This window comes from Schistocerca cancellata, chromosome 2, assembly GCF_023864275.1.
Source record: "Schistocerca cancellata isolate TAMUIC-IGC-003103 chromosome 2, iqSchCanc2.1, whole genome shotgun sequence".
Classification (NCBI taxonomy): domain Eukaryota; kingdom Metazoa; phylum Arthropoda; class Insecta; order Orthoptera; family Acrididae; genus Schistocerca; species Schistocerca cancellata.
The window spans coordinates 145996877-146024580 of NC_064627.1; the positions used below are offsets into that span (position 1 = coordinate 145996877).

The following is a 27704-nucleotide window of genomic DNA, read 5'->3' on the forward strand; positions in this document are numbered from 1 at the left end:
ATCACACAATGACCTTCTGTCACCAGACATCATTATCTTATAGTGATGAACACTGAAAGTATGGTATATCTACTTTTTTTTTACAATAACTTTCAAGGCAAATTGTAAAAGCCACTGGAGTCCCTGCCAGTATAGTTCACAATTCCTTATCCATAATTTCCAAACCGCCAATTCCTTTTTATAAACTACTTTGTCCTTTGCTTCAAATATTTAATTTCTTTCCTTTTTCTTTGACTGTCACTGATGGCAGCTTGAGTTTTAGGAACATAAAATATCTGGATTTTTATGTGATTAAACAAATTTATGTGATGTATTGGGTTCAATATGGGTCTCCCCAAATAATAAATAAAGTAATTGGTTATGTCATATCCAATGCAAATGCCACACACTAAAAAACAATATTTTTTCTATGATAATGTTGCTTGCTTCTTCCTCCAAAGATACTAACATTTTATGTTCTTCGTATTGCAGATAAGATTAACAATCACTCATTGTTTGTAATAACTTGTATTTTTGTTTGTAACCAAAGTTGTTTTACCTAATTGTTTCAGGCATCTTCAGTGACCTACAAAGCAAATCATTATTACTTGCTAGTGATTAATATTTTGATTTGAGGCATGACACCTAGGTGCAGATATTTTGTGTTTCACAAAAGCACTACATACATTATTGTAACTCTACAATATGAGCACATGTAATCAAACCGTGCATGGTGCAAGTGCTTCCAAGGCCAGCCCGGAGAGATCGCCTCACAATCTATACAGAGGGCATAGGGAGTGTTGTGCTGTGCGCACAAAGCTAAATATAAGCCCGCGCACTTGGCCCTCAGCCTCACTTGTGTTTACTTACTTAAGTGTGTAATTACCTAAGAGACTGTATATTGATGTGTACTAGAGTTATGAGACTCTACTATTCTATACCCCATTCAGTGTTATTGTGAATCTCTTCGTGTAGAAGCAGAATAAAATTTGGTGTTACTTCATAAATTGTGTTTGTACATTAAAACATATTAATCCACACCACTAGAAGCTACAGAAAAATGACTGCAAATATTAACAAAGTAATATTGTGATGTTTGGACATGCTTCTCTTTTTCTTACAAGAAGTGTTAGTTTTAGAAGAAAACAAACCTATATTACCTGAAGGATGCATTTCCATGTATCCTGCTATTTCATATTCAGGCTCTTCACTTTTACTGGCAGGTGAGTGGGAATTTTTGCTGTCATTTTGTTGGTTGTAGGGCCGTGCAGTTGGTGGAATTTGGTAATTTTGCTCCATGAGAGTGCGCGCTGATGGAGGTACCTGGTATGTTTCACTGAGGGGTCTTGGTCGCAGATAGTCTGTTTCCTCCTTTTCTGAAAGTAAATCATTATAATTAATCAACCAAAGGCAATTGGCTTCCCGAAAGTAAAGATTTTTAAAAAAATATGCTTTCCAAGCAAAAGGAAGTACACATGTGGTCAAACCCTAATAGAAACATTCACTTTTGTAATTAGATATTCCGCCATCTCTCCTTTACCAGATGAAAGGCCCTTTGATTATAAAAGGTAGTATTTCTGTCAACTTCTATTCATGTGTCTGCTACATATGAAATTCTGACTGCCGCAATCACTTTATGAAACAAAGAAAGAAACCAGAACTTCAGCTGCATCTACATGAACAGAAATGGGCAAGCTGCACAGTAACTTTAGTATCATACACTAATCCGAGGTCTTGACAACAAAGTACAGCAGGCTCTAAGAAGTGTAGGGGAGAGAAAAATGCAACATAAGGGCAACCAATTCAGAGATGAAAAAATAAATAAATGAAAAGTAGCTAGAAAATGAATTTCCCACCTGCTAAGTTCTGAAGCAAGGAGTTAGGGTTGGTATTTTGTCTAGCTAATGAATAACAGAAGAATCTGTAAATGGCAATGGCAGATGTCAGTCTGTCTTTCCCATCAAAGTTCCATCTCCCAAGGCCTGGATCATTTTGATGGCTTAATAATGGTGCACCACAAAATATAAATGAAGATCATGCACAGCTTACCATATTTATCAATGTAAAGATTCTTCAAGACTCAATTATTTCACATAATGCAGCAGAATTTGTGAGCTAACAAGACTTCAATTTAACAAACCAGACATGAACACCATCCAAAAAAAATAAGAGTTCATCAGTCCATCTCTACTAATCATGTTGTTAATAGTTTCCAAAGGTAAGACAGTGTCAACACTCTTACTTTTGTATTAGTCTATCTGCAGTACTACATCACCTCCTAGGGGTAAATGATGATCAGCAACTCTGTCTCATAATTTATTAGAAAATGACAATCCTAGCTTTCAAAACTTATATGCTCTTACTTAGGGAGAAAGGTGGGATACATTGCTGAAAAAGTTAGAAAGGGAAATCAGTTCACTCAGACCCTAAGCTGAGAGGAACCATAAAATAAGAGGATGTCAGAGAGAGCAAAAGTGGTTCTAGTGACAGCGTTTGAAACTGCACCTCCTGAAAGTAAGTACTGGCAGGAAATTCTGTCTCCTACTAATTTTACAGTTTTCTCAATTGAATTCTCCTATTGACACAAATAATTACTAATATATTATAGTAGCTTACCTCCTGATTTTGCCTTCTCTTCACTCATGATCTTGAGGTAGCTGTACATGCTGGTGAATTCTGTCATTTGCTTTCCAGTTGTGGAAAAGAAACAAAAATTCACATTATTGCCAAATGTAAACAAAGGACTAAGAATTATTCTATAACTAGATTCATCATTTTCAACACATTCCAGACAACTGAAAACAGATGTAGAGGTGGAATAGAAGAATTAAAAATACCATGCATTTAAGATTATGTTGCAGATGCTACCATGTATCCTCTCAGAGTCTGGGCCAACTTGGAGTGGCCACCTCTGTCTGCCATCTCCGCAGGGGTAAGATCACACACATTGCGAATTATACATGCCTGCTCACCACCTGGGCAGTCAAGCAGTTGGCATGCTAATTTCTCCAAACCATATCTTGCAGCAAAATGTAGGAGTGTTGGATATTCTTCAGGACCTAAGGGGAAACATGCAAATTGTATTTACTATTGTTATTTTACTCTTGTTCTTATAGACTATTGTATCAGCACAGAGAGTGTTCAGTTTCTGCTACTCAATTAAGAAAACTTAAAATATCTAACAATTGTTTCAAAGCAAAACAATCAGAAACAGAATATTTTTACAGCTTAAAAAAATATGGTCTTCCTTCACTGGTGCGTTGTGTTGTTGGTCAATCAACAAGAGATGTGATCATAGCCACCTATTAGAAATAGAAGGCAAGGTAATTGAATGATGGGGAGTCTCCAGACATGAGAAAAACTGAGTGCAAGGAGAAATTACCTTGTAAACGAACTACAGCAATGTACCATTTATCAAACAAAAAGACACACTATTTGAGTACCTCCAAGAAATGTATATAAAATTCCTCACAATTTTTATTTGTATGAAAGGATGTGTTTCCTCTTATGCGAGTTCATCAAACCCTGAAGAGTATCGCCTCAATAGTAGAATGTAAATATTACGTAAAGCTACATGTTCAAATGTCACAGCAATATACAGGTCTACGGATGTATAAAGTGCCAATCCCACTTTAACCATATCAAATACAGTTATTTTTGCATACTAGCGAAATAAAGCCTCTCACAAGAACAACCACCACGTAGTGCCTACACAAAATGATTTCAGGCCATAATTTTAATTATTGCTGCTATAATGAGAACAGGATTGCAAAAAGACTTTTCTAACATTTCATCCATAAACACTGGGGGAAGAAAAGGGTAAAGGAAGTTGAAAATGACCACAGACAGCTAGGCATGACAACAAATGACATAAAAGATCACAAAAACTTAAGGAATGCCATCAACAAACATATATTAGAAACTAGAAGACAAAAGATGAAAACAGGTTGCAAGTAGACAGAGGAGTGAAAGAAGAAATAACACACATTAGGGGGATGTATGCCAGTTTTACAACTTTCCATCCACTTTGATACTGGATACCTGGGATCCGACAAGGGTGGAGAGGATGGGGGTAACAGATAAATGATACATGCTGCACAATTCGCTTATGATTCTAAAGAGAGAAAACAAAATGAAATATAACAGAAGGCCTATTCAGGGGATGATGCACCACTAATTCTAATTTTATTTCAAGTTTGAACAAGAAAAAGAATGTGTGATTTCTTTAAACTTACTAGAATGTGATCTGAGGTAGACATTTGCCCCATGCAGTAGATTAAAATGGGCAGGTACATTGCGCTGAAATGCTGCTACCAAAAAGTTGTCCAGATGTTCACGGTCACCAGGACTGAAGCCCAGTGTCTGCAAAAACAAATTAGATTACAGTAACAAATACTGCTGAAATAAGCTGTGTAGTTTCATTTTCTTCGGGTTACTTATGAGGCAACTGGAACCAGAAACATAAGAGTTCCCTCAACTTTGTACATGATTAAAAGAAAAATACTTGCAGTTAACACTGTCTATTGAGTTCTGATTTTCTTTTCAACAAATAATAGCTTAATATGCATGTATATCTACTTATTTTTCTTGGTGATGAAGTCGTTAGAGAAGGTACACAAGCTCGGATAGAAAGAGGAAATCTGCCACGCATTTTCAAAGGAACTACCCCAGCCCTCAGCTTAAGCAATTTAGGGAGAATATGGAAAACTTAAAGCGAGGTGGTCAGATTGAAATTTCGACTGCCATCCTCCTGCCTTAACCTCTGTGACACTACACTTGGTTAAGAAGGACAATATGTAACTCAGCATATTTCTTTGTAGTCTCTCAACACTGGCCCAACACTATGCCCCACTAAGGGAGGTGCAGGGAGATGGGTACAAATGGTTCTAAGCACTATGGGACTTAAATATGAGGTCATCACTTCCATAGACTTAGACCTACTTAAACCTAACTAACCTAAGGACATCACACACATCCATGCCCAAGGCAGGATTTGAACCTGCGACCACAGCAGCAGTGCGGTTCCGGACTGAAGGGCCTAGAACCGCTCAGCCACAGCGGCCGGCAGAGATAGGTACTCAAGTTAAGATACTATGGAGCAATAGACCAGGTTGTTTACTTTCCAATGGTATCAGTGGCTCTACTAGCATTCTTCCATCATAGAATACATAAATATTGTGGCGTAAGTTTATTCCTTGGGTGTCATTATTACATAATGCAGCTGAATTTTACATATAAAATAACATTACAGTATTAGTTTTGACTGTTAGTTCCTGACAATGGTGAAACAGGAAATTGTTACGATGTAGGTATACCAATTATACCTAATATGGTAAGAAAATTATTCAGTAATGTTGTCATGATAAAACATAAGTTCCCAAGCAAACCTTATGTTGGTAACAATGTTGTGTTAAGAAATATCCCTGCATAAACTGCTAAGGTTGCACATGTCTTGTTGGATATCTGCAGCACTCACTGTTCTGTGATAATTTGGTCAGGCAATCACCAAAGTTTCCCTAACCTAACATTTTCCAGAAACATGAACGCCATGATTTTTTTTTTTTTTAACAAGAAACATGTTTTGCAGGTACTTCACATGCTCTCACTCTTGGCCAAACAATTACATGCTGCTAATTTTAAACTAAAGGGTAACTAGATAAACAAAATTAAAACCAGCTGGATGATTTCTAACTGTTAGAACCTCTGAAAATGTTATGGGCCAACTCCCAAGCATCCTCCAGGAAAAAATCAGTGTTGGAGTACATTCATACTTCCAATCAAAATGTGAGAAAAAAATTTTGCACCAAGGCAATGGAATGCCTTGTTATAAATAGTGTTAACCCAATAATTATTGACAGAGTTACAGCCTGTAGAATTTCCTGACATCAAAATCTGAGGAATGTGAGAAACTGGTATTTTCATCAGGGTGAGGTCACAGCTCACAGTTATCATCATTCACTCTTCATAACGTTCCCCAATTACTGGATCTCTTAACATGTCAACATTAGCTGGTTGTCTTACTTGGTTGCTCATAAAGTCCAGTGTGACTTTTTGAGCCCCTGCCCCTCTGAATATACATATGTATTAAAGATATGTCTAGACACTGACCCTCTGCAGTGACAATATGAAATACAGAACACTGAAATTCAATCAATTACACTATTCCTCAGCTTATTAATCTGAATTCAATCTAATACTTACCTGGCACATGAACTCCAAAGGATTATCAGAAGATCGCAGAATCTGATCAAGTTGTCTCATCTTACTTTCACATTTCAGCAAGTGCCCACCCAAGGACTGGCCATTCTTTTCAACATATATGGTTACCAACATGGATACCTCAAGGCAGCTTTCTGTAAACAGAGTTTTACGAGTTATTACTTTTCTTTAATTGTGGTTAGAGCAAAATGCCACAGTGAATAACAAAGAGGCAAATACCTGGTAGCTGGAAGTAGACTGCATATGGATTTTTCCTAGAGACAGTGGCAATTTGTAATCGTTCACCATTCTTGTCAACACTGACATTCACTTTATCGTCTTCCCCCAGTGGTTCATTGAGAAGCACAAGGACCTTACTCTGCCGCTAATAAAGAACAATGTGGATTTATAATTTAAACACAGGGCATCTTAAACAACTGCACACTTTCAGGAATGACAATTTCTTCTTTCTATATCATACATACAACTATATGTTAATACCACAACAGTCTATTTCTATACTAATTTCATCATTTGACTGGAGAAATGGTTTAAAATAACTATGCCATCTTACTAATAGCTTTTTCTAAGACATTTTAACAATTACTCTAATAAGGATATGTACCTCTTTTACTTTCTTTGGATGCAAAGAAAACTGCGCTTTTTCACCATGTTTTCGTTGCTGTCGTGACGCTCTGGACAGAATTCCCATCGCTGTATCCAGCAAATTTCTGACAAATACTTCATCCTGGTCCTTCACTGTCATTTTCCTCCACTGCAGGTATGAAATTAGTGCTAAAACGGAAAAATCAGTATAATCACCTATCAGTTGACACCTTTCCATGGATAAGCAAACACCAAAGAAAAAAAAACAATTCTGAACAGACATTGGGCCTAATTTTCACATGACAGTCAATAAACACTAAGAAACATATAGAAGAAACAAAATTCAAGTTTCTGAACTCTTTACTAAGTATCAGGGTTTTAAGATGTGTAAATGCAATGGGGACAATTTTAGTGACATTAACTGAAGGTTGTACTGGTACTGATCAATTTTTCTGAAAAAAATTTAAAGCAAATTATTAAATAATAATTGTTACCTTGCCACCTAAATAATATAATTGTGTAATAACGATCCATTTTGACAATGATGATATTACTAGGTAAGCTCATTAGAGCAACTGCATTCAATTTTAAATTCTAATTTCCCAAGTGACAGTAATATTCATTTGTACTATCAACGTGACTGATGAAGCACTATTAACAAACACATATGAACTTTTCTGAAAAGATCAACCGTTTCCCTATATTTATAGCCATGACCAGTTTCTCAGCATTTTAGCTGAATCATCTGGTGTAATAAAATCAGGTCATGTTCAGATCGAAAAAAAGAGAGTCGGATATAACCCAGTATTCATATGCAGCAAATTTTCACTAAGTAGCAGATGTCAAAATTAAAATCACATTCACTCCTTCTGTCCTACCATGAGTAACAGCTCACCAGGTACTGTTACTCATGATATCATGGGAGCGTTCTATGTGATTTTAATTCTGTCATCTTTCTCTTTTTTCAATCTGAATATAACTTTATTTATTACAGCTAAAATGGTGCAAAACTTGCTGTACCTATAAACAAAGGACTTAGGGCTGAAGTGGTCTTATCTTTTCAAAATGTGACTGCTCTGACTTCAAAGTTTGATGCACACATATTAAACTGTCTTATATACTGTCGTCAAAGTGAATAGCTAGCTGGAATTTATGGCTAAGAACTTCCCATATACTGATTCTGGCAGAATGCTCCAGCTTACCTGCACGATGCTGCTCAGTAACGGACGACTCCTCCACACCCAGCAACAGTGCGACAACCCGCTCTGGCTGCAGCAGGCGGCCAAGTGCTGTGCTTGGGCCTGGATGGTTGTACACATGGTCAAGCAGCTTTGAGCACATCACCACCACCTGCAGTTTCACTCGAACCATCTTCTCCTCAAGTGCTGGAGGAGGCCGGGAAGCACCAGCTATCTCTTCAATCCCCACACATAGGACTCTGGAATAATACGGGGGAACTTTAGTGTTTTCTAAATTTGGCTCAGGTCTTTCGAGGATAAGTAGGTCATTCTGAATCATTAAAACCTAATGATATGAATATAATAGAAAGAAACATTCCACATGGGAAAACCTAAATTTCACTTTGTCCGTTGTCTCTGAGTCTGGTTTCCCTATAAAGCCATCAAAAATAATAGTATATACTACATACTCTGATCTTGAGTTCAGTAAGGATTTTACCCAAAACGAATGATATAGGGGATGACTGGATAACTAGTATATCTCACTACTGGAGGACTCCTCATATGTCCTTTTCTGCATAGGTTTTTGAGATTCAGAATAGTTCTATCTGTGGTATTGTGTTGCCACATCAAAGTTGGCAAAATGAATCAATACCACAGACACCAACGAGGGCTCGCTGCAGTCTGCAGCGAAATATAGGAGGTTCTCCTGAGGACCATGCCTCTCCTGTCAGCTCGTCAGTGCCCTCATATTGAGGTCAATATAGTGTCGAGCTAGCAAGATTTCTGCCCCAGTTCATGGCCTTATCTAAAGGAGTCAACATCATAGTACTGGATCAATATGATAGTTAGCTTATGATGGACTTGTTCATTTAAATGTGGAACATTTTACTGTAAGACAGTTTATTAATGCACATGTTAACAGTCAATAACATATGTAGCTTATCAAGCACTCCTGTGGCAAAGTCAATTAAATCTTTTATTCATTTATGTAATAAAGTAAACTAATATTTTGTGTGTTGTAGTTTAATGGACCACCTCACTGAGTAATAAAAAAAAAAAAAACATAGTTGTGGCCGGACGATTGTAGTTTCGTATGTTTACAACACTATTTACAGCACATCTCATCTTCCTCAGTCATACACATCTCTGAATATGTGGGAAAAATATCACATGGCTTGTCATTTGAAGGAATGAGCATCACTGTATAGGATCAATGTGATAATTAGTTTCTGATTGAATTATCCGAGTTGTCAGATTTTTGAAAATATCATCAACAACACAAAAAAGCAAGCATAATGCTCTCCAGATGTACTCATTGCTCTTAGATACAGTTGACCATTTTGCTTAAGGCACAATGGTTTCATAATAGTAAATCACATCTCACTAATAGCCACTAACTCTCGTTTGCTTAGCAATCTTCTATCACTTTTTAAAGCCAGAAGCAACAACAGTCCACTCACCTCACCTTCTGTTGCGGCTCTATCAGTGAATGTGACACACTAAGGTTATTTTGTACACACAGTTGTTTGTGTTGCGATATTTTCTTGCATCCCTGCTGTTATCAGACATCCAAAGCAAGGAACATCTTTAATGGATAGCGTTTCTCTTCAAAATAATGACTAAACATTGTCAGAGAGTTGTGGAACTTATCTAGATACAAATGTACAAGACCACTACAGATATGTCTTCATGTGGCTTGAATGCAGTTGACACTTTTTGCCTTTACCATTGTTCCAACTAAAGGAAGTAAATCATGTATGTTAACAATGAAGTTCATTGAAGCAGAAATAAAACAAAACAATAATATCAATGCCACTAAAAGCTTAACGATGGGTTTCCCCTACAGGTAACAGAGATGATCTTCGAAATCAAATTAGTACAAGAGAACCTCCTGCCTGCATATAAACTATTACAAGAACAAATAGTTTTAAAAGTCAGCCAGAGACTGGAATAAAACAAATGTAAGAGAAAACATTGTGAGAAAATCAAGATCACGTAATCACAGCTCAAAGGCAGATGAAATGGTTAGAAAATGAGCTACAAGGATGTGGTCTTTTTGACATATTAAGAAAAAGATTAACAGAAGTGCTGCCTTACTTGTAGGGTGGCTTCTTGTGTATCTTGCCCACTTCCTCAAAGCAGTACTTGAGATAGCGCACCCACAGCTCGGCAGCGTGGCTCTGCTTGCTGGATATAATCACAATATCCTCCATGTCAGCCATCCGGCCACTGCCTGTAACACACAACAATTGCGAGACAATCAGTCAAATGTACTGGTATATACACGTCTGCAAGACTGAGGGCACTAAACACTCCTGTGCAACTACAACTAAAGTTTGATGCTTTCATTGCCGATTGTGTAACCAAAGAAGAGACTGTTAGTGTTTGAGTATGGGCCGTGGTAAAGGTAGAACATAAGCAATGTAGTGCTTTTCATTTATTTTAATGTTGTTTTACCAAAAACTGACAGAAGAATCTTAACATGAAAGGTAATAAGTTCTGTAATACGGTATGTAAAACTTGGAAAGCTCACTGAAGAGAAATCACCAATTTATGTCACCAACGCATTTGTCCACAATACTTTATGTATTCATCACTTGTGTTTCCGCATTAATGGCAAATTTCCAAATGTGTTTTTTATTACAATCTTCACATACATTGCTTTTCAGGTCCCACAATTCTGAGTGTAAAGTTAGTCCTATCGCATTCCTGGACTTTGTAGTTCTGTCACTGTACTGGTGAAGCACAACAGAATATTAATATTGATTGTTATTTCAAACTACTTTCATGCATTCCTTAAACTCTTCCACGAATGCGTTGCAAACTTCTGGTACAAGCAAAACATCAATGAGAAGTGTACTTTAAAGAGGTGCATCAGACTTCTGTATGAATCACACCAGCAGCCAAAAGCTGAAAGGTAATCGCCTATCCGGATGTAAATGGTATATCTGCATTAGTCTTACCAATTCTCGGACAAATTGCTTTTAAAGGATCTCTTCAATATCGTGCTTGAACACTCTTGAAAATGTATGTATCCAGCGTCATTCACGAGTTAAAGTTTCGGAAACAGTTCGCTAATTTAAAAGAGGATGCACACTCGAAGCTCTTTTTCTGTTTTTCTTCCTAATTGTTTTCTTAGTGGAATGCGAATGCTGGAGAGCCCAGTTCACTTCCACCTACTCGATTTCGTCCATATCGTGGTCACATCGTGACGCATGTAATCACTTATGGTCCGGAAACGTGTTTCCGCAAACGTTTCCGAATGCCAGTGGCTGCAATGTCGCGTATTGTTTCCCTACGGCATCTCTTGCGAAAGCTGGAGTGGTTTCCCCTTCTTCTTCCTCCAATCTCGACTAGCAGTTTCTAGAACTGGTCTCCGAGGTGCTTGAACGACATCGACGGGTTGCTAAACCGTAATTCCTCCTCTTCTTCCTGCGTGTGGAGGCGGGAGAGCCGAAACGAGGGAGTGTTCCTCGAGAGCGGGGTAGACCCTGGGGTCAGTGCACTTTGTACAGGCGTCCATCCGTCTGCCCGCGGTATTCTGGCCCGGGAAGTTTACGCACGTCACGCACTCCGTCGGCGGGCTTCCTCCCCCGTAAAACACGGCGCCGATGAAGGAACAGGATCCGCGCTGCCACATTCGTTCGCCTTTTTACAGCTTCGACACATGTGCGCCGTCGCGGAGCACAACAAACCCACGGAACCGCGAAGCGCACAGACTCGGACTGTCTGCGTCACCTGGCTGGCGAAGCCGGCACACCAGCGCTCCGCAAAACTCGAGGGGCCCTCGTACGTTCAATAATACTGCCAAACTGTCAATGTAGTGACTGTCTGAGGGCGCGTATTGGGGTACTGTCGTTCCACAAATATTGATGAGCAGTATTGATGGACCTCGAAATATTCTCAATATTGTCAATACATACCAAACGTGTGAGGTCAAATTTTGACTGTTGACAATATTCTCCATTCATCTACATCTACATATATACTCCGCTTGCCACCAAGCGGTGTGTGGCGTCTCCCCCCCCCCCCCCCCCCTCTGTTCCACTCGCGGATCGCACGAGGGAAAAACGACTGTCTGAACGCCTCAGTACGAGCTCTTATTTCCCTTATCTTTGAATTATGATCATTACGCGATTTGAAAGTTGGTGGTAATAATATATGCTCTACATCCTCGGTGAAAATTAGATTTCGGAATTTAGTGACCAGCCCCTTCTGTTTAGCGCGTCGTCTATCTGCAAGTGTGTCCCACTTCAAACTTTCTATGAGATTTGTAACGCTCTCGCGATGGCGAAATGTACCAGTCACGAATCTTGCCGCTCTTCTTTGGACCTTCTCAATTTCTTGAATCAGACCCAACTGGTAAGGGTCCCATACAGACGAACAATACTCTAAGACTGGACGAACTAACGTATTGTAAGTCATTTCTTTTGTTGCAGGACTGCATCGCTTCAGGATTCTACCAATAAACCGCAATCTAGAGTTCGCCTTACCCGTTACTTGTGTAATCTGATCATTCCATTTGGGATCATTTCGAATAGTCACACCCAGATACTTGACTGATGTTACCGCTTCCAAAGACTGATCATTTGTTTTGTACTCATACATTAATGGGGATTTTCGCCTTGTTATACGCAGTAGGTTACACTTACTAATATTGAGAGATAACTGCCAGTCATTACACCATGCATTTATTTTCTGCAAATCCTCATTGATTTGTTCACAACTTTCGTGTGATACTACTTTCCTGAAGACTACAGCATCATCGGCAAACAGTCTAAGGCCGCTGTCAATACCATCAACCAGATCGTTTATGTAAATCGTAAAAAGCAGAGCTACAGGAACCAGCCACGCGGCGTTAGTGTGCACTGTTTATTTATTTATTTCATTTTTTTTCAATTCGGCATTCTGTATATCATACCCTAGATTCACTTTTTAAGGAGCCCTTTAACACACAATAATTTTAATAGCCTATGCAAGGATAATCATTGTACATGACACTTTAGGATGGTTAACGGGGGATTCTCTATGACATTACTTACTTCATTAATTTAAGAATAAAATACAGTGTTTTGTGTTACATAGCAGGTTTTAAAAAACGCTCCCATTTCTAAAACTACGTCGTATATCTGCTGTGACTAGTAAGAGGTCTGGGAAATACGTGTCAGTTTCACAAAATTATCACAAAGCGCAAAAAAAGTTTCACGTTAATTTCCTGAACAGGTCCTTGCCAGGCAGATATAATTGCTTCATAGGTTTCCATACAATGTTACTAATAGTTCTTGTTGATATTACAGAACTGAACTTCGAGCAATAGAATGATCTGTCTGTCGCCAGAAATCTCTAAGTTACTCCTAATCTCTCGTTGAATGCGATTTCTTCTCTCATTAACGTATTTTACTTCTCTATCTTATTTCGTATCCACACTAATAACGTGTCGTACGATGTAGAACTCATCGGAAAATAATCTTCCGAGTCAGTGATAGCGATTTCAGTCATTAAATTAATACGTGGCTAGTGGCTCTATTTTACAACCGATCTCGGACCCATTTCTCTTTTTCGCTGCCTTCTGTTGCTGCGACTAATATAATCCCTCCCCCCTCCGCCCCACCCCACCCCCCTCCGCCGTGAAGGGGAAATCGGATATTTGCGCACACCTGCAGTTGTTTTCCATACGCACAATTCGCGAATGTAATCGAAAAATGGGGAAGTGCGTGTAGAGCATAGGTGCAAATGTAGACTAGCTGAATCCTTGCAGTTAAATCGTATGGGTCGTAGCGTTCACACGTGGCCTCAGTTCAAAAATGTTTCAAATGGCTCTAAGCACTATGGGACCTAACATCTGAGGTCAACAGTCTCCAAGACTTAGAACTACTTAAACCTGACTAACCTAAGGACATCACACACATCCATGCCCGGCAGGATTCGAACCTGCGACCGTAGCAGAAGCGCGGTTCCGAACTGAAGCGCCTAGAACCGTGGCCTCGGTGCCCCACAATAAAATGCCATGTTGGACAATGGTATTCTATTTGGAAAACCGACATTACGTATCTCTTGGACAAAACACGATTCAACAGAGGCTAGCTTTGAGATTGGAAAACGGACTATTTAAATCCAAGTTGAGTTACTAACGTCTAACCCGTGCCTGACAAACATTTCTCTGGCTATTCCTGAAACTGCAAAATACATGACGGAGATTAGGAAACAGATTAGAAGGATCCCATAGACTACATGCTTTTTACTGCACTTCTCATGTAATGAAATTATTTCGCGACAGATATTCTAAAGGAATAAAGCAACACTCATTCTCTTATACATTACTGAAAATTGTTCTGAAATTTAGAAATGCTAATGTTTCGTCGACAACTTGGTTTGCGTGACATAACAACAACATTCACTGTTACTGCCTCGCATTTCCACGTTAAAAATTTGTGTAAACATTTAATTTTCAGGATTTTTTCCCGTTTATTACACTGAAAATTTATTAATGTGCAATCACTAAACATGGTCGCTTCCATCAGTCACAGCGTCGAGAGTCAACTTAATTTGCGTGAACAGTATATTAGGCCCAGAGCACATTATTAAAAAAATTGAATGTAATCTAGTCGTGGGTTGACGTTTGGCAGTCAATTCCAACGTAATTCTGGTTCTCTGTGACTCGGGAGTACGTTTTGTGTGACAATTTCAGAGGTACTCTCAACGGAGCATTCTGAAATACACGAGCACTTCGTTCGATCGCGCTCGGCTGTTGTCAAATGGCGCACGACATTCATGTGCTTTGATGCAAAAGTGAAGACAGTAAAAAAAGAGCACCAGCAGGTGGCAACAAATCCAATATGCGCAGTAAATTCCGACCAGCAAAGGAAAATATCCAAAATATAGCGGTTGATAGCGTGATTAGCACCTCGGCCAGTTCTGAACTTGCCAAGAAATCTAAGCGTACCCGATGCATTAAATAATTTGTATTTCTTGTGTACGTTATCGACTCTGGAGTGTTCAGAGTAATCGCCACTTCAGCACGTATAGCAGCAAAAGCCGGAAGGTAACAGCTAGCCACTAACAGCACTTAGAATCTCTCCCTAAGTTTTCTAACTTCCGGGTTGTTGCTGATTGTTTTACTTCCAAAAATGTTGATTAGTAATGGCACCCAGCTATTAAAGCCTGAAAATTTCAAGTGCTCGGATATTGGGAGGTCCGGTAGTCCATTTGTTTCGCTAATCAAATCAGTTGTGACTACAGGTGAGCAAACTGTTAGTTTTCCGATATCACCCTATTTCGGCGGTCACTAATAATGCTTAATTATCTGTGCTACTATAGATTTACTTGGATTTCGGTACCGGTCTTAGTTGCCACGTAGTCCGGCAATTCGTGCCACAAATCTTACCAAAACCGAAGCATTTCTGAGAGATCTTTAAAACGCTTGTAATCACGACAACGCACTTTCCTAACACAGAAGATTAAATACGAAAACTATTAACAACGTGTCTTTAGTTGACAAAAATTTGATCTCGTAAGTTGTTTGCACGGCCTGCTATTACGACTCACGCACAGCACAGGGCATGTCACGTCACTGCGTCTCCATACACGACGGCACCATTTAGTCTGTACCAACACATACTACGACGCCTTATTTCAAAATTACATTCATTGTCTTCACTAATCCACCTTTCATACTAACATGCATCTTGGGCCCACATACTCACTGTACACGACGACATCTCTTCAAACTCTAACGTCTTTGACAGTAATGTCTTTGTCGTTTATGTGAAGCTAATGCACATTTTGTAATTGTTGAGCATGTGTGCTGCCATAAAACGTAGAAAGGTGTATGTTCTAGCAGTTTCTCAAAAATTTAACAGCACTCATAAGTTTATGTGTCAAAATGTGGAAACTTTAAAACATATTACACAAATACACGACGAATTCATCACACGGGAATAAACACCACGACAGTTTTCGCCATGTTTCATGAACATTAAAATAATTTCTCGCCATTTGACTACAGAACAGCTTTTATTCCACAATCTATATTTCGGCCTAAGGGCCATTATCAAGTGTTACTACTGCAATAAATTAAAGCAAACAAAAGTACAGGTATCAGAAAAATAGCGGGGCAAACAGTTACATTAATGTATGAAATGAATGAGTAGTTCTCTTACTTAAGTCTTAAAAACCATTACACTTGAGCAGAACACAAGTCATCCACAAAATATGTAGCTTGGGTTATATACAGCAATTTCGTCAAAGTGGACATTTCATGTTTGTTTCAGTGAAGGTCAAAAAGAAAGGGAATAAAACATCTCTCTTAAGTTTAGCAAACTTCGTACGAAAAACCTCTCATTTATCTTAGTGCACAAAACCCATAAACCTCGTGGCCAGAGCAGGAAAGCGAGAACATCTGTAACAGCCATGTGACCATGGATCTACAACATATCAGAAAACCGGTAATGGTTTGATTTCAATAAACTTTTTTATACCATACCTGTGGTTCATTGTAGTTTTCAGTTATGAACCTTTCAACTGTACTGCTACCACAAATTTTTTAATGTCTACTTCCGCCAAGATAGCTTTACGCTAAAGATGTCTGTCACCATCAATTTCTTTCTAAAAATGTATTCGCCAAACATGTAACGAAATTATCACCTTTTGAACTACTCTACATCTCAGGGTAGGCAACAGATCAGTCTGTCATCAAACGATTCATTCAAAATCTAGTAATACTGAAATAAACAGTCAGCATTCTGTTTAACCGCTAGAAACGAGTTTACGTGACATGTCCTGCACTCTGATTGACTGACTGAAGCAAAAACCGAATAGACGCCTTATTGCATTATAACTTTGAGTAGCTAAGCAATTGCATTTTATGCATCTCCTATTTAAATCTCTGTGCTACGAAAACATCTCGTTTCGATGCAGGGGCGCATTGAAGAGCTCTCTCAAAAATGCAATGTTTTTGTTACGGTTTGTTGTACGAAAATGTTGACAAACATTACGCCGGCAACTACTTCTTTGTGTTGTTTGTGCCTTATCGTTTTCTTGCTCCTTGCCGTACTTTGATGAAATAGTAACGATTTTTTCCGTGCTAAATGCGTCTTAACTTTTTATGCAATGTTCTTGCTTTAGACAATGCATTAAAATAACCAGCTGTGTGTTACGAAATACAGCTGCTCAGCAGTTAACGTGTAACTGGTACTCACACATGAACCACGCGTTTCTAGCCCCTTCACTAATGCTGAAATCGGCCGACGGTGGTGGAGACGGATTGATCTCGCTGCCGTTGTGCGGGTGATGGCTTCGTGTGACAGTGCCCCGGTATGTTTGAGCTGCAGAGCCACTCCCACAGCTGTTCAGACACAGCCACTTCATCAGGCGCGGCCTCATTGTTTGGATAACGCGCTCCCACTGTTCACGCTACTTCGTACTTCCTCCTAGTTGCGCCTGCTGCCCTGCCAGTTGTTTTCGGAGTCTGTGACAGTATGACACTGCCTTGTCTTCGCCTACGTAATAATCTACGACTCGCGTCGCACTTCCCTATACGTACGACATTATTCAGCACGCGGTCTCAGCCCAGCTGGCACGTTTCTGAAATGGAGCGGCGAGGTGTCCCCGATACCAAACATCGACGTCGTGCGGCACTTGGCACAGCATCAGCACTTTCCGGTCCAGAGACAACATAACAAAGCGAAAGAGCAGCGTTGCGCTGCTGCTGACAGTACACAATCGCTCAGAAAACCGAGGCGTGACACGGAAATAATCGTTGGTGTCCCACAACGGCACCCGTTTGTGTTATGTTCTACGGTAGTTCACGGAAGACGAAGCATGACATATGCGAGTCGACGTTAAACTGAGACTACGGTACTCTGTAGACAACAAGGGAGCGATCTCAATGGTGCACTGACGGACCAGCAGAGAGATCTGTCTCATATATACGGAAGGAACAGTATAATTCACGGGGATTCCCGCACCCGCGGACCGCACCCTTCGGAGCATCTCTTCTGCGCAATTCCTGTGGAGTGACTCAGCCGACGTTGTCAGCTACAGTGGGGGTGGGAGCGCGGTTTGTCAGCAGCGGCGAAACTGGCAGCTGTGTGGCCGGTGACGTAATAGCAGCATCTCGCTCGATAGTCTCCCAGCCTCTCTTTGCGTTCTAGTTCTCTCTCTCTCTCTCTCTCTCTCTCTCTCTCTGTGTGTGTGTGTGTGTGTGTGTGTGTGTGTGTACGGGAAGTTCACTTAATCAATTTATGCATTAAAGAGGTTGAAATTCATCACAACAAGGCATTAAAAAAGTAAAACCGAAAATTGTCTATTGTGCGCCTGAATAGTATGATTTTATATTTTTATTACAGCTATCATCTGACCTGAACATCCACAACAGGGTTGTTTTCTCCTAGAAACTTTAGTGTGCTTTTTCTTCTACTTTTTTTATTGTTGATAGAAGACGCGTTCAGAAAAAAAAATTTGGTATAGGGTGTTAAATCAAACAGCTTTGAGTGGTCTAATTTCCATACATTTTCATTTGGCTACCAATTTCGGCGATTTACTACACCATCTTCAGGCCCCCTTACCGACATGAAGGAAGATTCCAACCTCAGTTCCGGTCAAAGTAGGGGCTCTGCTTGATACAGAGATAACTTAACCTTCATCTGCTGACTGTGTACAACAACCTGCAGCTATACACAATTTGATGGTTCAAATGGCTCTGAGCACTATGGGACTTAACATCTGTGGTCATCAGTCCCCTAGAACTTAGAACTACTTAAACCTAACTAACCTAAGGACATCACATACATCCATGCCCGAGGCAGGATTCGAACCTGCGACCGTAGCAGTCGCGCGGCACAATTTGATATTTGGCGAAAGATCCTACGCTAACTTCTGACTTCCCGCGGCTAAAATGGCGAAAATTATCTTCATCCCATCACCCTTACACTAGTGCGGGGTTTTAACCGGCGAACCTGCTTGCAGAAGCAGTCTACAACACATGCTGTACCAGACTGTTACGTAACCAGTGCTAGGGGCAGGAAAATTTCGCGCGGCAACTAACGCAAAATAAGATGATTTATTTGCGAAATAATGCTAATGCGCGGTTTTTAAGAGATATCGCGAATTATGTAATTTTGTCGCATAAAAATTTTATAAAGCTGAGGAGGACAATTTACTTAATTGATAAATATTGAATGGTGAAACTGCATTTTGACTTCCTATTTTTCCGAAAATTCATGTATAATCTTAAAGTGACATTTCGTTAGCCACACAACAAACTTGATATGACGATAAAACTAGCACCGAAATTAACAAAAATAACGCGGAAGGTGCCACAAAAACCACCAAATTTCACAAAACATAGTCACAGAACATGGCAAAAAAAGACGCCGAATCAGTAAATAAAACGAATTTGGCAAAATAATTACACTGTATTTGGCAAAAACACCAACTTCAGCAGAAAATGATACGAAATGTGGCAAACGAAAGTTATACGGAATTTGGCATACAAATAACAACGAAATTAGCAAAAGCATTAACAGTTTGTATAAATAACAACGAATCTGCTAAAACATTACACAGATTTCGGCATAAAATAACAGGAAATTGCGTCACAAAATAAAATGATGTTTTCCTGTCCCTAACTATTGGACGCAAACGTGAAAATAGTTCCGTAATCATTTGATGATGATCGTTCTTCGTTCACGTGGTACTGGTAAAGAACAGCGAGCACTGTGTTGTTACAGCCTTGACCAATTGTGACGCGTTTCTGGGCTAATGTCAAAACTTGTGGTGTTTCACGTATGATTGAAGCGGTGTGTCCGACGTTGCGGGAACCCTTCATGACGCTCCGGGTGCTGGGGGTGGCAAGTACTGGTGGAGCAGCAACTACGCTCGTGCCACAAACTGTGCAAGCAAGTTTAGTTCTCTCAATGGATTACGTTGCAGTGTCTCCATTCAGATTGGCGGTTACTTTCAGCTCTTTCTATGAGCTATTGTAAAGTATAAGGTAAGTTTATTTCAATAAAAAACTCAATATTTATTATTAATTTTAATGGTCTTAAGCAGCCAGTACGAAAAAGTAGGATATCGTTTAGTAATTCGGTTTCTGCATTTGCCGGGGAACAAAGCTGCAACAATCCATGCTGACAAGGAGACCACACAACAATCGGATTTTTGTCTATCTATCTATATCCGAATCCCGCTCCAGCTACTGCCGGGTCTGGGTGCTGACGAGTCCTCTCCGTTTGGCTCGGTCCTCCCACCACTTTTCTTCCTCCACTTGCTGCCAGGTCACACCTCTCCTTTCAACAGATATTCTCACTCCCATTTTCCACCGTATTCTTGGGCGCCCTCTAGGTCGTTTCCCATCCATCTTTAGTTCTTCCATAATTTTGGGGAGTCTCTGCCCATGCATCATCCTCTTAACATGCCCATACCATCTTAATCTCTTTCTTTCAATTTCTTCTCTCATACTTTCTTGTTTGAGGTCCTTTCTAATCTCTACATTCCTTACTCTGTCCATTCTTGTTTTTCCCTTAACTGCTCTGAGAAATTTCATTTCCCCTGCTTGCAGTCTGCTCCAGTCCCTTTCTTTCATTGTCCATGTTTCTCCACCATAGGTGACAATAGGGAAGTAATAATTCTTATACATGAGGAGTTTTGCTCTTTCTGAAACTTCATTATTCCAAATCAGATGTTTTATTGTTTGGTAGAAATTGCCTCCCTTCTGTAACCTCCTATTAATTTCGTTAGTTATTCTTCCATCCCTAGATATTTCACTCCCTAAATAAGTGAAACTTTCTACCACTTTGAGGGGTTCTCCATTCAAGGTAATATTTCCATTGATACCTTTCTCTCTTCCAAATACCATTACTTCACTCTTATCTTTATTTATTCTTAATCCATACCTTTTCATTATTTCCTTCCACGCATCAAGCTGTAACTGTACATCTACCTCTTTATCACCCCATATTACCATATCATCTGCAAAAATCATCTTTTTGTCTTTTTCTTTTACTATATCTTTAACTGCCCTATTCATTCCCTCCATCACAACATTAAAAAGCGCAGGAGATAGAATACTTCCTTGCTTAAGTCCTTGTCTTATTTCGAAGTATTCAGTGTTCCCCAATGGTGTTCTAATTCTACAATTGTGGCCTCTGTACATTGTCTTTATAACATTAATGTATCCATCTTCTATATCTATCTTCTTCAGTTCTTCCCAGAGTCTTTCCCTGTCAACTGAGTCATATGCCTTTTCTATGTCTATAAAAACCATTATCACCCTTTTGTTATACTCCCAACTTTTTTCCGTCAGTTGACGGATAGAAAATATCAGGTCGATTGTGCTCCTTCCTTTCCTAAACCCATGCTGTTCTTCACTCAGCTCCTTTTCTATCTTTTCACTTATTCGATTTAGTAAAATTCTTTCAAAAATCTTGGCTGTATGACTCATGAGGGTTATTCCTCTGTAGTTTTTACAAAGTCTTTTATTGCCTTTCTTGAAGATGGGAACAATGTCTCCTGTTCTCCAGTCGCCAGATGGATTTTTGTAATTCTTTTATATACGTATATTTATGGTACGTGAAGTTCAGAACTCAAATCTCAGTCACACAAAGCAGTCCGATGCACCTCTCAAAACTTCTCGAGAGAATCTATTTTGAAGTTAACCGGGTGTCTTTAATACCGTACAGTTGAGGGCGATTTTTCGACAGGCTCTGCGGTAGAATCCTTGCCTACCACGAGATCGCCCTGTGTTCGTGTTCCTACTGTGGTGAATTTTTAAACAAAGGTGCACGTTCTGCGACCATTTCCGTGAAGAGTAAAATACATAAATATGAAAAATTAGTTTGTAATATTTTTTATGTTAAACTATCTACATTAACAATGTTTTATAAAAGGTCAGTATACAACCATTTATATTTGAAATGAAAACTGGATTGTTGTGTCTGCTGTGTAATTAGAAGTAGGAAGATATGCAGTTTCCATAAAAATGACAACTAGATATTTGTTAATTAAGAAATTTGATGAACAACCAGCGATCCCCAACCACGAACGCTGCCGGTCTTTATGTATTTTGTGCTTCTGGAAATGCTCGGTGGAACACGCATCTTTCTTTACAAATTCGTGTCAGCCTGCAACTGAAGAGAGGCCGTCATCTTGGCAAGTGAGCACTATCACAGAGTCGATCTCTCTGTCGATAACTCGCCCTTGCTTTCGGTATTAAAGACACTCGGCAAACTTCAAAGTCTACTTGCTCGAGGGTTTTTGAGAGTTGCATCAAAGTGCTCTGCGATACTGAGATTTGGGTTCTCAACTTGTGGTGCCGTATCTGTTCTGCTTTCCAACACGCAGATAGCCAAAGAAAAGAGTCTATCGAATGTACAGTCAAAAAACACAACACTTTTTCATGCGAAAATTATATACTTTTTTTTCAGCTCTCTACTGCTGTGTGAACGTGCGTGGAATTAATTATGCAAATAAATGTCTAGCTGTCCTACCAACAAGAAACAGCCGAAGTCACTGAGCTGCGTGTAAGTACAAGTCTGTCGATACGAATTCTGAATGTTGTCCTGCATATACGGCAAACACTTGTCCGTTGAACCACTCTACAGTCTATACATTAGAGACCGTTACTCGCCCGGGAGTGTGACCATTTAACGACAGTGTCCACTGTCTACTCGAGACGGTGGTCAAAACAGAACTGCCACTTTCGACCCATGCGGCCGTATATGAACAGTGCCACATTATTGCGGCGGCTCGCAGCTTTGGGAGGCGTGGCGATTTGCTCATCCTGATTCAATAATGCTACATCTTGGCCGTGGTCGACAACTGATGTGCCATTAGCGATTATCGACGACACCGTGCCATAAATATAAACAATTACAAAAATCCGATCGCTGTGTGGTATCCTTTTGAGTTGCTGGAAGTCTATGGGAAGAAGGAAGGGTCATATGTCACAACGAGTTGGTGGCGCAGACGCTTCGCGTGTGGTCACACAAGCCGAACGAAGTACTGACAAGGGAACCTCCCCATTGCACCCCCCTCAGATTTAGTTATAAGTTGGCACAGTGGATAGGCCTTGAAAAACTGAACACAGATCAATCGAGACAACAGGAAGAAGTTGTGTGGAACTATGAAAAAAATAAGCAAAATATACAAACTAAGTAGTCCATACGCCAGATAGGTAACATCAAAGAGAGCGTGAGTTCAGGAGCGTCGTGGTCCCGTGGTTAGCGTGAGCAGTTGCGGAGCGAGAGGTCCTTCGTTCGATTCTTCCCTCGTATCAAAATTTTAATTTTTTCATTTTCAGACAATTATTATCTGTTCGTCCGTTATGTTTTCATCACTTTTTTGGGAGTGATTATCACATCCACAAGAAAACCTAAATCAGGCAAGGTAGAAGAATCTTTTTACCCACTCGACAATTGTACAAGTTAGGTGGGTCGACAACTTATTTCTGTCATGTGACGCACAAGCCGTCACCAGTGTCGTATAGAATATATCAGACGTGTTTTCCTGTGGAAGAATCGGTTGACCTATGACCTTGCGATCAAATATTTTTGGTTCCCATTGGAGAAGCACGTCCTTTCGTCTACTAATCGCACGGTTTTGCCGCGCGGTCGCAAAACACAGGCACTAAACTTATTACAGTGAACAGAGATCTCAATGAACGAACGGACATTGCCAAAATAAAGGAAGTAAACTTTTCACTCAAGGGGAGACTTGAACCAAGGACCTCTCGCTCCGCAGCTGCTCGCGCTAACCACGGGACCACGGCGCTCCTGAGCTCACGTTCTCCTTGATATTTCCTATCTTGCATATGGACTACTCAATTTGTATATTTTGCTTATTTTTTTCATAGTTCCACACAACTTCTTCCTGTTTTCTCGATTGATCTGTGTTCCGTTTTTCAAGGCCTATCCACTGTGCCAACTTATAACTAGATCTGAGGGGGGTGCGATGGGGAGGTTCCCTTGTAAGTGGCAGACCATCTCCTGGTGAAGGACCGGGAACCACAACAGGGGGCCATGCGGCCCGCGTTAGACAGTCGATAAAAAGTAAAGCTCAGTCGGGAATCAGTTTTCAACATCTCGCACGACATTTTGAACTTGACAAACGTCGCCACCCGCTGGGTTCTGCGACTGCTAAAGACCCATTCAAAGACCCCACCGAACCGAAGTTTCAGCAGAAGCGTTGTAGCTGTGTTATGCCAATCCGGATTGCTTCTTTAGCCAGCTAATCACCATGGACGAGAGCTGTGTGTATCGCTATGACTACGAGACAAAGGAGCAATGCGAGCCGTGGAAACGCGTGGATTCACCACCGCCGAAAAAGGCGAAGACTCCACCACAATCTGGAGTCCCATAGTGTGGTGGGAATAGGGAGCGCTCGTAATTGGCAAACAGTCACACGAGGACACTGCCAAAATCTCCTGACCAATCTACGAGAGGTTGTCAAGGCGAAGTGATGCGTGAAGCACTCCAAGCAGGTCTTTTTGCTCCACAACAACGCCCCAACTGCATAGGGCAGTCACACATGCTGTTTCTCGGGGCTATCCGATTTTGTCTCACCGTCCACATTCTCCTTACATGCAACCCATCTTTCCTTGAATAAAGAAAGGCTTTTCGAGAATGTCGGCGAGATTATCTATTACGTGGGACGTTTGAAAAAATGGTTAAAATGGCTCTGGGCATATGGGACTTAACATCTGAGCTAATCAGTCCCCTAGAACTTAGAACTACTTAAACCTAACTAACCTAAGGACGTCACACACATCCATGCCAGAGGCAGGATTCGAACCTGCGACCGTAGCAGCAGCGCGGTTCCGGACTGAAGCGCCTAGAACCGCTCGACCACACCGGTCGGCACGTGATTACTAACCAACCGGACAGTAGTTCTCCAGGTTTTTATTGTCAACCTTTTTTCCAATTTTCTGATAGGTATTCTTCCTAATGTGATGCACTTGTTGATTATTATCCTCACAGCTACCAGCAGATTAGGTCCAACTTTTCCTTTTCATTTGTTATCATATCCTCCCAAAGGGCTTTTCTGTTTGTTCGTTACTGAAGTGCATTTTCAGCTTCAGCAGTGGTTGCTGACGGTGCTCCTTTCTGTACATCATTCAGGGCTAATTGTTCGTCCTCGGGTGGACTGTCAATGGTTGCAGTATGAAATGACAGAGTTCCTAAAAGTAAGCTCCAGCTGAAGCCACCTCGGTTCTGACTCCAGCCTGACACTGACGCGCTCAGAACAGGCCAGCCCGTTCCCAGCAAGCCGCCGACCTTCGCACGCTGTTGCCTAGGCCTTGGGGCCGGCGCGCCGTATCGCGAAAACAATGGGATAAAGTGCGCCGTTCCAGCAGAGGCGGCGCGCGGCCCCTGCAGGAGCTACCCAGCGGCTGCGGCGCGCCCGACAAAGCGCCGAACCGGGGCTGCGGCTATCTCGGACTGACCTTTGACTGCCGATTCCAGGCTTCTCGGAAATGCCGCCTCCGCCGCCCGCCGGTCGATCATTATTTTTAATCGGGGCCCCGCTGTACTCCGCTTCATGTCCGTTCCTCGTCGACCTTCACAGACGCCGTATGTCGATACAAAACATTCTGACGATGAACAGCTCTTCACGGCTTCAATATCTGTCTACTGCGTGGATATCAACATTTCAACTGCTACAGCTGCTACAAACACCTGTGCATAATCGTTGTCCACATCCTGTGTCAAAGTGCCGTATAATGGCTGAATACGTATAAAACTCGAATGGACTAGGCACTCTAAGCATCTTGGTGAGACCGTGGCATGAACGGGGCTAGTAAAAAAAGCAATCACTTGCTCGGGCTTTCGCGGCCATTTCTTGGCGTGTTACGAGAGACTGGCAGAATACCGAAACCTTAATAAATGTTCCGTTATGTTTTGTAGTCTGTAACTTTCACGGAAAAATTCATGGCACCCTATGTGTCATGGCAACCTATGTGACCCAGAAATACCAGACGTATAGCTGAACTAGAAAACTGAAAAATGCTGAAGACCTACGGAGCCACATAAATAAGAGGGAGGATCGAAAAAAAAACACAGAATAATTTTTTTTTCTCTTCTGGTATTGCAACAAGAATGTCGAAATTTCATGACGATATAGTTTGAGATTTGCACTACAGGGGGTACATTTTTTCATGTGGAGCTCTAGTGAGAGAAGCCTGAACTACGAACCAAACATGGCGCGCATCTTACTGTCGTCAACTTCTGAAGAGCAGTGCAGTTGGGTCAAATGGCTCTAAGTACGATGGGACTTAACATCTATGGTCATCAGTCCCCTAGAACTTAGAACTACTTAAACCTAACTAACCTAAGGACATCACACAACACCCAGTCATCACGAGGCAGAGAATGCAGTGCAGTATAGTTCGGTATATGTGCGCCAAAGGCCATAAGCCGAGTGAAATTCATACGGGCATGCGTGGCGGGTGTGGGGACGACTGTATGGACTGTAGCGATGTCTCTAATTGGCGGGCATTCTTCCAAGAGGACCGTGTGAACTTCAGCGATTCGCCACGCTCCGGCGGCTGCAACACAACATACACCACTGGCCATTAAAATTGCTACACCAAGAAGAAATGCAGATGGTAAACGGGTATTCATTGGACAAATATATTATACTAGAACTGAAATGTGATTACATTTTCACGCAGTTTGGGTGCATAGGTCCTGAGAAATCAGTACCCAGAACAGCCACCTCTTGCCGTAATAACGGCCTTGATACGCCTGGGCATTGAGTCAAACAGACCCTGGACGGCGTCTATAGGTACAGCTGCCCATGCAGCTTCAACGCGATACCACCGTTCATCAAGAGTAGTGACTGGCGTATTGTGACACGCCAGTTGCTCGGCCACCACTGATCAGACATTTTCAATTGGTGAGAGATCTGGAGAATATGCTGGCCAGGGCAGCAGTCGAATATTTTCTGTATCCAGAAAGGCCCGTACAGGACCTGCAACATGCGGTCGTCCATTATCCTGCTGAAATGTAGGGTTTAGCAGGGATCGAATGAAGGGTAGAGCCACAAGTCGTAACACAACTAAAATGTAACGTCCAATGCTCAAATTGCCGTCAATGCGAACAAGAGGTGACCGAGACGTGTAACCAATGGCACCCCATACCATCACGCCGGGTGATACGCCAGTATGGCGATGACGAAGACACGCTTCCAATGTGCGTCCACCGCGATGTCCCCAAACACGGATGCGACCATCCTGATGCTGTTATCACAACCTGGATTCATCTGAAAAAATGGCGTTTCGCCATTCGTGCACCCAGGTTCGTCGTTGAGTACACCATCGCAGGCGCTCCTGTCTGTGATGCAGCGTCAAGGGTAACCGCAGCCATGGTCTCCGAGCTGATAGTCCACGCTGCTGCAAAAGTCGTCGAACTGTTCGCGAAGATGGTCGTTGTCTTGCAAACGTCCCCATCTGTTGACTCAGGGATCGAAACGTGGCTGCACGATCCGTTACAGCCATGCGGATAAGATACCTGTCATCTCGACTGCTAGTGATACGAGGCCGTTGTGATCCAGCACGGCGTTCCTTATTACTCTCCTGAACCCACCGATTCCATATTCTGCTGACAGTCATTGGATCTCGACCAACGCGAGCAGCAGTGTGGCGATACGGTAAACCGCAATCGCGATAGGCTACAATCCGACCTTTGTCAAAGTCGGAAACGTGATGGTAAGCATTTCCCCTCCTTACACGAGGCATCACAACAA

At 41.2% G+C, this 27704-nt stretch overlaps 1 protein-coding gene across 6 annotated transcripts in view; it reads right to left on the bottom strand.

Moving 5' to 3' along the window:
- Positions 1–27704, bottom strand: part of LOC126161440 (phosphoinositide 3-kinase adapter protein 1) — a 486142-nt gene that overhangs the window by 30810 nt on the left and 427628 nt on the right. For 5 of the 6 annotated variants that reach the window (XM_049917245.1, XM_049917243.1, XM_049917241.1 and 2 more), the window contains exons 2-10: positions 10062–10197; positions 7986–8221; positions 6803–6972; positions 6418–6562; positions 6181–6332; positions 4215–4341; positions 2848–3038; positions 2596–2665; positions 1140–1355 (exon numbers count right to left, since the gene is read on the bottom strand). In XM_049917245.1, coding sequence (XP_049773202.1) covers positions 1140–1355; positions 2596–2665; positions 2848–3038; positions 4215–4341; positions 6181–6332; positions 6418–6562; positions 6803–6972; positions 7986–8221; positions 10062–10186 — 1432 coding nt within the window. In that variant the 5' untranslated portion in view covers positions 10187–10197. Of the gene's footprint in view, positions 1–1139; positions 1356–2595; positions 2666–2847; positions 3039–4214; positions 4342–6180; positions 6333–6417; positions 6563–6802; positions 6973–7985; positions 8222–10061; positions 10198–17161; positions 17258–27704 lie in introns of those variants that run through there. The other variant, XM_049917242.1, reaches the window with a different exon arrangement.